The following is a 13,266-nucleotide window of genomic DNA, read 5'->3' on the forward strand; positions in this document are numbered from 1 at the left end:
AGTCCTCCTCTACCTCTTTTACATATATCATTTTATCTGGGCAAAGAAGAGCACCATGAGCTGACATTTCATCAAACATTTCTTTTGGCATGTTTTCCTTGGTAATTTCATTCAATCTGACAGAAAAGAAATTGCTTGGGGAATTTGCTTCAGAGAAGAACCTTCCTTTGAACACAAGACAATCTTGTTCAGAGGCATCAACAGCTTTCAGCTTGAAATCCACATGGCTTCATTGCTCCTAACCTTCACAAGAACCTTAAAAAATGGAGTTGTTCAGAATACAGTTCATTTAGGAACTGTCATCAACATTTGTGTTACTATTATTATTTTGATAATATCCATTTGTGCAAAGGTTTGGACCCCCTTTCATGATTATTAGACCTGTTTTCCTATTATTATTCTTGGACTGTTATTCTACAGCACTATGTCCATGTGGAATGAGGCAGAATCCATAAAGTCAATTACAATTTCATTGAAATTAAAGGTGAGGGTATTTTCAATGATTCAATGGTGTGGTCTCTCTCCAGTGGCCTGAACCAGAATGAGTTTAGTAGCATCTCCTCCAATTAACACATTTGAAAAAGGTGCTATCAAACCCCTGGTTTTTGTATAGATTACTACAGCTCCCTTCCCTGCAGCATTCAGTGGTCTAGTGCAGTGATGGTGAACCTTTATTGGCTGCCGTGCCAAAAGCGGGGGGGAGCGCAGAGGGGTTGTGTGCTGCTATGCATGTGACCCCCTTGCACACATGCACGCGACCAGCAACAACCCTCATTTTGCCATGTTTTTTTCACCTTCCCCAAGCTCCAGAGGCTTTCTAGGAGCCCGGGGAGGGCAAAAACAGCCTCCTCTGCCCCCCGATACCCTCCAGAGGCCTCAGGAGCTTTCCTGAAGGCTCCAGAGGGCAAAAAATGGACCTACCGACAAACCGGAAGTCACTTCTGGTTTGCTCATAGGGCCGGGCTTTGCCCGCCGGAGCCTTCAGGGAAGCCTCCTGAAGGCCCCTGAAGGCTCCGGAGGGTAAAAACTGGAAGCAATTTCTGGATTGTTTGTAGGTCCATTTTTCGCTTCCTGAAGGCTCCAGAGGGCAAAATTGGTCCTATGAGCAAACGGAAGTCCATTCACGAATTTCTGGTTTGTCCATAGGGACAGTTTTTCGTGTTCCGGAGGCTTATGCCTCCAGAGGGTGAAAAACCGGCCTCAAAAGAAGGCCGAAGTTGGCCAGCTGACAGGGCAAATGCCTCACGTGCCCTGACAAATGGCTCTGTGTGCCACCTGTGGCACACGTGCCATAGGTTCACCATCACGGGTCTACTGCTACCCTGAATCCCCATTATAATAGGATTCTTTTTGTGGGCCTTTGTCATATTAGGAAGCAAGGAAGTCATGAAGACTGCAGAATGCCTGGGGAACCAAAAGGACAGTTGGTGTGATCACTTCATTACAATAAAGTTTTTAAAAAATACAATAATAATAATATAACAGTAGACTTATATACCGCTTCATAGGCCTTTCAGGCCTCTCTAAGCGGTTTACAGAGTCAGCATATTGCCCCCAACAACAATCTGGGTCCTCATTTACCCACCTCGGAAGGATGGAAGGCTGAGTCAACCCTGAGCCGGTGAGATTTGAACCGCTGAACTGCTGATCTAGCAGTCAGCCTGCAGTGCTGCATTTAACCACTGCGCCACCTTGGCTCATACACTTTCCAAAGAACATACAACACACATCACAAGAATAAGGTAAGAAAGAACATCAGCTTATTTAAAGGGGAAAATCTTAAGAATTTGAGTATACCAAAGAAGAGAGGAATAGCTATTTTCATAATGTCTTTTGCAAGAGACGCTTCATAGAAGCTTATGGGTTGCCACAGTTGGAATGCAAAAAAAAAAAAGTTCCATCAGATTCAGCGGGTTGATGATAAATAGCCTGGGGGTGGAGAGAGTGTATTACCTCAATCCTTCTTCTTCAGAATGGCAAACGGAATGAGCTCATCCATTGAACTGAGGTGAATGTTAGATAACAAGCTTATTACCATATAAAAAGTATTCTGTTAATCGTTGAGGTATTGATGTGCCAAATTGTCCATTCACCTTTAATTCGCTGCATTCATGAATTATGAGCAGGAAAAGATGGGGAGCAAATTAAGTAGCAGTGATTTGAAATGTAAAATCTTTGAGAAGTCTCACACTGTAGGAGATACTGCCTTCCTTGGGTGATGGCTACGGAGATCTGTCTTGAAGATACTGTTTAAACTTAATTTCTGTACTCATTTGCCTGGGTACAGAGATTCTCTTCATCTTGCAGTTTCTTCCACTTTGCATAATTATGTGCCCCATAATAGTCAGGAATAAGAGTACCTTCCCAGGTGATTATAAAGGGTTGATTGGTCGTATGACCATTCATTCAAAGAACTGGAAGAAACTCAAAAAACAGAGACCGCTCAACCACCTCCAAGCTAAGGAGCACTCTCTCTATCCCCCCTTTCTACAAGCTTTTCGTCAGCTGCCATGTTTGCTTGTGCTTCACTGCTATACAGTGACAGACTGCCATTATTTATTTATTTATTTAGCTAGTTAGTTAGTTAGTTAGTTAGTTAGTTAGTTATTACTTGTATGCCACCCACTCTCGGAAGACTCAGGGCGGCTTACAAATAAGAAGGGAAAGGAGGATATAAAAAAAATAAAGAAACAACAGTTAAACAACATTCATAACATAAGATGAGGCTGGATATTTCAACAGCCCCAGGCCTGCCGGAACAGCCAGGTCTTGGTCGCTTTGCGGAAGGCCGGAAGGGTAGTGAGGGTCCGGATCTCCACGGGGAGATCGTTCCATAGGCCATGAACTGTGGGGAGGGGAATGGAAGGAATGAATGTTTGAGGAAATGAAAGTAAGTGCTGTACCTCCCCAAGATGCTACCTCGAGGTCACCCAGTTGGAAGAAGGGAGGGATGAATACCAAACTGCACTTAGACTGACCATTATGAATATATCTTCCCTGAACTTGATCGGTTATACTGGATGGGCAATGAGACACAGTTAAGGAGGGAAAGGTAGAATGTAGGGTTTTTGGTGCACAATTTTCGATTCTGACTTTGCAATACATTTGACTCTAATAAACTATACCTTTCTCAACCAATGGAGCAAGGATTATTTTTATTTAGAGGTTTAAGTTGTGGCAGGTCCAATACTTTTAAGAAATTATTTTACTCCCTATCAAAGAGGCAGGAAAATATTATGCTTCTTTTTAGTAAGTAAAAAAAAAAAACACATCACAGCTGCAGTGGGAGGATTAAAACAGCTTTACCGAATTGTCAGCTAGTCACAATTACTTCTCTACATGCAAAAGTTCACACATCACAGAGAAAACTGATAGAAGAATTTATTACTATTGCATATTTTTAAATAAACACAAGGGGGAAAAATCCAATTATGCATGCATTTCCAAATATTTGCAGATTTGGCAGAAACCCACCTGTGTTGGGAATTCCTAAACGTCCTCCCAGATGACCAAATACACTGGTAGCTCTCATCTCATTTGCTTTGAAAGGGGCGAGAGATTCTGGATGTAGGCCGTTTTGTTCTTCACATGCACAGGATTGAAGGTTTGTTGTTGTTTCATGTGGAAATGTCCCAGAATGAGTTTTCCTGTGATACCCGAATGTTCTGTCACACCCAAGGACACCATAAATGAACTCTGAACTTTGACTTTGATATCAGACAAAGGGTTGAAGAGGGAGGATTCTGTTCATCAGCTCCTGTCAATGGGATCTTGAAGGCATATGGGTCCACTGTAGGTTCTACTGACAGTCAGGTCAGGCTGCATGGATGAGTTCAAAAGCAAGGAGTTACCTGATGAAGGAAATTGATCAAGCAATCAGTTACCATTGCTATGTAAACTCCTAAGCATTGTCTGCATACTTAGTTCTAAATTAAGACGGCAAACCTCAAGCCAACATTACATTAGATTTGAAATGGGAAATGTTTGTAATATTTACAAATAAATGTTTTTTTCCAAACAGAAAACTAATCACCAGGAGGAAATTTTATGCCTGAGTCACCCCAGTTTCAGGTGGGAAAGTCTAGATACCTTAGACTAAGCCAGGTCTAACTAAATTCACTGAGCTTGGATATTTTCCTGCAAATGTTTCATGACCAGGACTGATAACATCAATAGTGCATGAGAGTGTAGGGTTTACTGGCAGAGCAAGCTACTATGAATAAACTACCAGCAGATGAAGTCTCCCATGCTATAGAGATTAAGGAAAATGACCTTGAGGGAGGTACACAAACTCTGTAAACAAGAGGTTAAACATTTTGTCTAAGTCCAGAATGTTGAGATAATCTTCAGAAGTGACTCAGACAGACACATCCTTAATTCACCTAGAGTAAAAGAAGAAGACGTCACAACATAATCAGATGTGCAAAATGTGTTATTACAGCCAATGTGTATAAAAAGCATTTTTAGATTTGCCTTGGAGATTATTTCTTGGTCTGGTCTACCTATGGGGCCTACATGTAGACTGATGGTGTTACCTAGCATCTGCAGAAAACAACCAAGTTCAGAAAACATCTAGAACCAGTAGTTTAACCCTTAGTTACTTCTATTATTGTGATTCAAAAATGCAAGAAAGTCCTAGAGGTGTGACTCTGAATGAATTATCCATTTATAGGCGTAGTGAGTTAAGCTTCATCTACACCAGTGGTAGTCAACCTTTTTCCACCCACCGCCCACTAATGGATCTTTCTTGATGGAAAATTTTCCTTACTGCCCACCAGTTTTTGCACAAGTGCGAATATTTTTTAGAAAGGACGGTGTTTTTTAAAAAAAGAAATGTACATACATTTATCTTTTATTTCTACTTTATGCATGTTTATAATGTTTTTAACTTTATGAGCCAGACTAAACACTGCTTACTCTCCTCCTTTATTTTATCCCTTTTTTTTCTATTTTTCTACCCCTTTTTTATCTTTTCCTTTTTATCTCCTTTTTTTACCTTCCTTAGGGCAACGTACAAAAGTAAGGCTGAGCTAGTTAGCCCACTTATTATTATTAGCCACAATTCTCTCCTGCCTATAACTTTTCTTCTATTTTGCAACTGCTCTGTTCGGCTTCTGACTTTCCTGCTATCACCCCCCCTTCCCCTTCCCACGTGTTTTGCTTCTCCTATTTTGCAACTGCCCATTCGCTCAAAAGGAGGTTTTAACCTCCGAAGTCCCTACCGCCCACCTGGAATCCTGAACGCCCACTAGTGAGCACTAGGAACCAGGTTGACGGCCCATGATCTACACACTATTCAGAAGAGAAAACAACCAAAGGTGAAAGAAAGAGGCAAACAGACTTAAATTACACCCTTCCTCATTATGCCTCTGTTAACTAACAACAGAGGTGGGTCGCTCCCAGTTCGAGAGAACCAGTAGTGGTAATTGGGCATGGGACGCCAAAACTGGTAGTGACGGCAGGCTGGCCACGCCCCTGAACTGTCTTGCTCAGAAGTTAACTCTGCCTCGCCTTGGCAACATGCATCCACACAACTGCCTCCTCCTGCCTACACACAGATAAGCAGCATTTGTGCTAGCTTAGACTCCCTCACTGGCCAGTGTCTCCCGAAGCCCTCGCCATTGCAGCCTGGCGGAGGAGAGGGCAGCAGGCTTAGCTGCAGCCCAGCCAGGCAGACAAAATTGTGAGGAGCCTCCCATGTTTTGCACCCCGTCCCCACCGGCTGCAGCCCAGGGCAGCTGGGCAGCAGCCGGGAAAGCGGCAAGCGAGCAGCCTGGACCAGTCCTGGCCTCCAATACTCCATTTGGCAGGGGCAGCAGGGGCAAGTGGTAAGGGGAAGTGAGCCCTGGGCCAACATCCCTTCGTCTTCCTCTGAGAGCCACAGCGGTGGGGAAGCAAAGCAAAATGGGAGGCACCCTGGCAGCAGAGGCTCTGCATGGATGGTGAGGGAAGGGCGCAGTTGTGGGAGAGGCTTGCATTCACCCAGTGAAGCACACTCGGCCCAGGTTGGTGGGGTGGCGGGGAGGTTTGCGTGGAACTGGAGGCGTAGGGAGGTGGTGGAGAGGCCACCCTGGGCACCTGCAATGGGACGCACAGATCCTTGGCGTGGGAGGTGATCTGAGGCTCCCCCGCCTGTCTTGTGGCCACTTTGGCCTCCACTTGAAGGGACCCCATTGAAGGAAAGGGTGGCTCGGGGGTCTTCCTGCTGCCAATCCTGCACAAAGCAACCCAGCCTGGGCCTCTGCAGCATCCCGGGGGTGAAGTGCCGTTTCCTAACTTCAGAAGGGAGCTGGGCAAGGAAAGGCTCCCCAAAAGGCTGCCTCTTGTGGGAGCAGCGGGTCAGGTTTCCCAGCGGGGAAGCCTACATGCAGCTCTGGGATGGCTCAGCTAAGCCTCCCAAAGCCCTTCCTGGGAATGCGGCGAGTGAGCGGATGGGTGATGGCAAGCAGTAAGGGAAGTGAAGCTGCTGGCAGAGGCTCCACGTGGAAGGCGAGGGAAGGGTGCAGTGGCAGGAGAGCGGGCCATCCCCCCAAGCGGCGCTCAGAGAAAAGGAGGCAAGGATGCCAGCCTGGGGCTTGCTTCCCTTACTGCCCTCTCCCACTGGCTACAGTTGGGGACCCGCCTGCTTAGCTGGGCAGCTGGGTGGGAAACTGGGTGAGCAGAGGTAAGCAGTAAGGGATGGGGGCTGCCCCTGAAGAGCGTTCGAAGACTGCAGTTGGTCCAGAATGCAGCCGCGCGAGCGATAATGGGTGTTCCTAGATACACCCATGTTACACCTATCCTACGCGAGCTGCGCTGGCTCCCCATTGGTCTCTGGACCCGCTTCAATGTGCTAGTCGTTACTTTTAAAGCCCTACATGGATTGGACCTGGCTACCTGAGAGACCGCCTCCTGCCATTCACCTCCCAACGACCAATAAGATCGCACAGGTTGGGCCTCCTCCGGGTGCCGTCCACCGGACAATGCCAGCTGGTGGCTCCCCGACGGAGGGCCTTCTCTGTAGCTGTGCTGGCCTTATGGAACGAGCTACCCACAGAGATCCGGACCCTTACCACTCTCCCGGCCTTCCGTAAAGTGACCAAGACCTGGCTGTTCCGGTAGGCCTGGGGCTGTTGATTAATCCAGCCCACTTGATTGAATGGATGATATCTTATTTAAATAATTGTATTTTTAATTTTTATGCTTTTACTTTTGTTGTGAGCCACCCAGAGTCCCTAGGGAGTGGGCGGCATACAAATCTTATTAAAGTTGCAAAGTTGAACCCTGGGCCAGCATCCCTGCCTCCTTCCTCTGAGCGCCACGGACAGCGGGGAAAGCGAGGCTTCTTTGCTAGCCTCGCAGCTGGCAAAACACAAATTTTCAGGGTTCTGTGAGTGTGGATAGGTAGGGGGGCATGTGAATGAGTGGACATGGGTGAGGTCATGTTGGCCATGCCCACTCAGTCACATGCCCCCCCCTAGCCACAGAACTGGTAGTAAAAAAAAATTTGAAATCCACCCCTAACCCCCAGATAAGCAGGAACCAGGTCCAGATAAAGAAGAATAAAGATGAAACCATATCCCATCCAAAAAGCAACCAAGGGGAAAAAAATAATCAAGGCTAATAGGACAATCTACCACATGTAAACAGCCAGCAAACCCCATTCCTCCATGCCCTGATGTATTACTCAGAGTGGTGATGAAACATGTTCAGGGAGAGAAGTAAGAACAGAAGACAGCAAAATCAACAATTCAACCCTCAGCTAAATACATTTCCCACAATGGAAACAAAGACTTGCAGTGTTGCCAGCAAAGTATCTGTCTCTTTTGACTTCATATTTCATTCAGAGCAGAACAAGCTGTTGATATCTGTTCATAATGCTTGTTTAAAGTAGACATAGTATAAACAGACAAAATTAACACAATGGTCTGGCTGCTTTTCTTCAGCTTTGATTTTAAATGAGCCAATAAAATGCTTCACTCTCTTTACGCAAACTAAGTAATCTGTGTTGCTCAATTTTCCTGGCTATGCTGAGACTTGTGGAACTGAGGAAAAGAGGGATCTTTCTTATCTCTCTTCTCTTGTTATGGAGAGAACTTTATTGTTTATTTGAATTTTAGAATTTCTGGGCTCTTTTGAGTTTCCAAATTTGGGGACATCTGGGAGACAAATCAGGGGCATTAAGAAGCTGTATCTGCCCGCGACCCGACAAATGCGCGAACGTCAAAAGCGCGCTGACAAAACCGTGGCGCTAAAACCGCGATGTCAAAAGCGCGCCGACCACAGCGCGCCGACAAAAGTGCGCCGACAGAAGCGCGATTTAAGTTAAGGTAAGGTTTAGGGTTAGGGTTAGGTTTAGGGTTAGGATTACAGCGTGCTTCTGTCGGCGCACTGTTGTCGGCGCGCTTCAGCGCTCATTCGTCGGTGCAGTTTTGTCACCGCGGTTTAGTCAGGCGCGCTTTTGTCGTTCACCGCATTTGTGGTGGAACCGTATCTGCCCAATGTTCGAATAGAGATATTGCCGCTTACTGTTGATCAGTAAGTAATTCACAGACTTTTTATTATTCCACTGTAGATACCAGAAGAGAAAGGCATCCAAATGAATGGGTAGAATAGGAGAAAACAGTACAGTAGGTGAGTGAGTGGATCAGATCTTTAATCCTTTCCAGGGGTACAAGAGTCTCTAATAGTCTCCCTGATTTTTTTTAAATACCTCTTCCAAGAAACCAATTTCTCAACCTATCTGGGTACAGTTCAGTCCTTTTTCTACATATGTTGAAATATTGAAGTTATTTTATTAATGTTTTTGAACAGCTTGACATCCTTGCCCAAATGTTTTTGTGCTTCAGTGATTTTCTCAGCATGTATAAGGACACACACAAAAACATATGACTTATTGTTATATGTCTAAGTATATTAGGGGCATATGCATAGATTTTATTTTGTAGCTTTCCATCCACAATGTGCTGTTACCATGTAATTTGAATTCCTATAAAAGTAGATGTTTTCTTCTTTTCTTTTTAGTTTACTCTTGATTTTTTTTCTCTCTCTCTCTTGATGTGTGGGTGTTTTAATAATACATGCTGGGAGAAATAGCTAGAAATCTCATTATGGGAACTCTGGCTCAGTGACTATTGAGCAAATAGATTTCTAAGAGGGCTGATTTTCCTCAGGTTCTTACCCTGAATAGAGTGAAAGGCACTGTAAAAATCATGAAATCCCAATCCCCCGCCCACTACAGGAATCCACTACTACAACATCCTTAACTGATGGTCATCAGCTTCTGTTTAAACATCTCCAACAAAGGAGGTTCATCACTTCCTCTTCCATTGTGGAATAGCTTGTATCATTAGGACACTCTTCTTGATGTCTGATTTGTAATGTAAACACATTGTTTTTGGTCTTTCTTTCTGAAACAATTTTGAACCATATTGCTTCATCTTCTATAGGATAGTTTCTTGTCAGATATGAAGAATCAGGATCACATGTAAATTCCAGTTCAATAGATTTATTGTCCAAGCCTACACACAAGAATCTGGACAACTAACGGGCAACACTAAATTGGTGCTAGATAAGAGTTAATGGAATTAAATTAAAGGGGGATTGGACATGGAGCCTTTATGGACATGTAATGATTCTAGGCTGAGTCTTCCCTTGACTGCCTCTAGGCTCTGCCTCTTCTTTTCCTACAGTTCTCTACAGAATGGTTGTTTCTCATATGTGTGTGACAATGGGTACGTGAATCACTGTATAGATGAAATATTCAGTAGATTTAGTCATTACATAGCTGCCTCGTGAAACACTCAGTACTCCCTCCCCTCAATCACCATGGAAATTAAAATGAGTCTCTCACCCAGATAATTTATATATTCATTATAATAATATAGATGATGAAGGGATAGGGGAAATTTATGGGGAATAAAGGGCTTGGGACTGATAGCTGTTCAGAAGATCCTTAAGGTCTTCCCTGTAGAGTTGTAGTAGACAGGCCAAAAATAATGGGTTAATTATATGAAATTAGATTCTAGTTGGATATCAAATTTTAAAAAATCCAATATGATCCAACATCTTGGGAGTTGTGGATCTCTCTTTTGTAGGAAATGTTTAAATACTGGATTGTCAACTCTTAGTGATACCCTGATAGAGGATTACTGCTGTGGGCAGATGGTCTTCAGGATGTCTTTGAACCTCTATTGTCTATTATTCTATGGAAAGAATTCTTATCTCTTCTTTCTTAAAGAGATGTAAGTAAACAACCATAGTTGTCTTCACATTTCTAGCACTAGAGGTTTCAGAAATTAGAATGTTTTTAAAAAGAAAAGAAAAAGAAAAACTAACTTTTTACATAAAGTTTTCAAGAAAAGAGTCTTTAGGAAAAATATCACAATGTGCAATTTAGATTTCCTGAGTGTTTGATGGTACATTTAAGCAAGAACTAAGCTTGACAAATTGGGCTTTATATACTTATAGCACACTACTCATGTCTTTTATTCTCCATGAATGGATCACCTTTTTCAAGTAGAGACGTACTAGAGCTGAGATAAAAATGCCAATCTCTAATAATGATACTTGAACAATGGGATGCACTATATAACTTATATGAAGTAGGACACAAAGACAGCTGAGTGACTTCCCCCCCCCCATAACTCAACATACAAACATTTCTCTGGGATTTAATAAACAATGAACAAATGCACTAGGAATTCTTAATCAATTCAATTGTTCAGTGAAGATATCTTTTGAAAACTACGTATACTTGATTGTAACATTTTAACACAGAATCAATCAGATGTTACTATAGTATTCTTTATTGCTGCCTCAATCTGGAAGTTAAACACAATCAATTTATTGGGTTGAAATATGCTTACAAAACCTCATTTTTAAATTTGCTGCTATACTTAAATAATAAGAATAATAAATACAAGAGTGATGGGGGCGCAGTGATTAGAATGCAGCATTGCAAACTAATTTTACCAACTGCCAGCAGTTCAGTCCTGAATGGCTTAAGGTTGACTCAGCCTTCCATCCTTCCAAGATCAGTAAAATGAGGACCCAGATTGTTGGAGGCAATATGCTTATTCTATAAACTGCATAGAGAGGGCTGTAAAGCATGAAGAAGTGGTATATAAGTCCTAAGTGTAATTTTTATAAACACACAGCTTGAGTTTGACACATAGATGTCTTTTGCATACGTTGGACAACAGTCTACTCCCACTGCTGTGCTCACTGGTGCAGACTGTTCCAAACATTCACCAAAATGTCCCACTGCTATTCAGTTATGCTTGTATTAGAACTATGTAATCTAAACTTCCTGGCTTACATTCCACCTCAATGGATGTGTGGACTGGAAGGGTGAATCAATTCCATGCCATTGTCTGGTTCAAAAAGGATGCATTTTTTCACCTTAATTTGGTAAGAAAGATTGTCAAGACATCTAGAAACATGATTAGTATGCTGTACCTATATAGAAAGCTGACAACTTGCCAGCTGTCTAAAGGAGGAAGCAGGGAAGAACTTAGGAAGAATTTACTTGTGTTCAAGATATCTATGCTTCCCATTTTGTTGACATGATCAGAAGGGGGATGAGCAGGGAGTCAATTCCATACCACATACATACATGAAAAGTCCAAGGAAGCTTAAAACTTGGTCACTTAATTCCACTGATTGGATCCTTCCTCAAAAAGCCATCATCCAATTTTACCAACCTTGCCGGACAGTTTTAAAATTAAATGTCTGGAAGCCTCCTGTCAGAGCTGAGGAGTCAATCACATCCACACCATATTCACTTTGGCTCCTCCTGTAGAGAGTCACCCCAATAACAATGACCGCAACGGCGATGACGGCAGCCCAAGGCCTGAGTACAGGGCTATATCTGTTGCATTCTCAATGTCTGCAGAGAAGAAATAGCCTAAATGAGTGCAGGCTGTCCTGATTGCTAGTGTCAATTCAAAGCCAACATTCAGCTTAAATATGCAGATATTATGAGAGTATGAATAATTATCTCCAAAGAGGAATCACTACCCCATGATCAGCCTACCTGCACTATTAAATTAGTGGAGTTCCTTTTCCTGATCTTCCTGTAAAAAGGTGGAGGAAGTTAGAATAAAAATGGATTATTATTTCCTATAGGATTCGGGAAAGGGAGAAAACATGAAATCTGTATGTCCCAAAGGTGCTCTTCTTCAAAAGGCATCTGAACTTTGTTTTTCCTTGAAGATGTTTCATTTCTCATCCAAGAAACTTCTATCAGGACTGGAGAAGCTTCTTGGATGAGAAGTGAAACATCTTCAAGGAAGTCTAGTTGCCTTGAAAAAAGCACCTTGGAACACCAGGACTTGGATGATTTAATGACCATAGACATTAAATCTGTATCATGTCCATTTTTCTCCTTCCCAATGATATAATGCCCTCTGGAAAATATGTCCAATCCATATGGACTATAATGCACTTAGAGAATCCTAGCAGTAGCAGGACAATTTAACTGCATTGCAATTCAGTGAAGAAATTCAATTTAAACTTCCAAAATAGAACGCAATGATGTGAGGGTTCCAAGAAGGAAACTTGATAATGCTTTAAGATGCTGGATCAGACACAACTGGTCACTTCAATCTTCTTCTAATGTAAGTGAAACCCCTTTTGACTTTTGGGTCTGATTTTGCAAATATCCAGCTAATTACTTGGGGGAAGGAAACCAAAAGATGTTAATTTATTTAATAAGTGTATCTCTGTGTTTAAAGAATGAGCAGGTATGCCTCCTCTTTGCCCTTGGTCTCTTCAAATGAATCTCCCAAGGTGCTTGCTTAAGAAGCATGTTCCGAAGGGCCTTGGTCTAGGATAATTCGCCATGGCCAAATCACTGTGGCCAGCTAGCTGCTGCCAACTCACCATGGGATAACAACTCACCACAGGACAATTCAATGCTGCGTTAGTTTCATTTAGTTACTTTTTTTATTGAAGACCACATTTTCATAGAAATTATATTTCATGATTGACTTTCTTATTTTATTATTATTGCTTGAAATTAATTTAACTTTTGCATTTGTTGAATTTTCTTATGGCAAGTTGTCCCATAGTAAATTGGCTGCAGTGAGTTGGCCACGGCAACTTGTCAAACTCCAACACATCCTGTGTAATAGAAGGTGGGTAGAAAGGAAAACAAGACAGATTATTCACAAAGCTCCCTTTCCAGTTGAAAAGCTTTGAGGAACAGTGGCTTTATTTTTCTGGTTTAAAACCACAGGCTTATTATTTGTCACTTATCTGTACTTTGTGCTCTCAAATTCATTT

General features: G+C 42.6%; 1 protein-coding gene across 1 annotated transcript in view; it reads right to left on the minus strand.

The window, feature by feature from the left end:
• Positions 1-13,266, minus strand: part of UNC5D (unc-5 netrin receptor D) — a 189,685-nt gene that overhangs the window by 54,182 nt on the left and 122,237 nt on the right. The window contains 4 exon segments of the mRNA XM_032229779.1: positions 3,475-3,537; positions 3,540-3,851; positions 11,685-11,822; positions 11,825-11,869. Of these exon segments, the coding sequence (XP_032085670.1) occupies positions 3,475-3,537; positions 3,540-3,851; positions 11,685-11,822; positions 11,825-11,869 (558 nt within the window).

Source organism: Thamnophis elegans, chromosome 13 (genome assembly GCF_009769535.1).
Source record: "Thamnophis elegans isolate rThaEle1 chromosome 13, rThaEle1.pri, whole genome shotgun sequence".
NCBI lineage: Eukaryota > Metazoa > Chordata > Lepidosauria > Squamata > Colubridae > Thamnophis > Thamnophis elegans.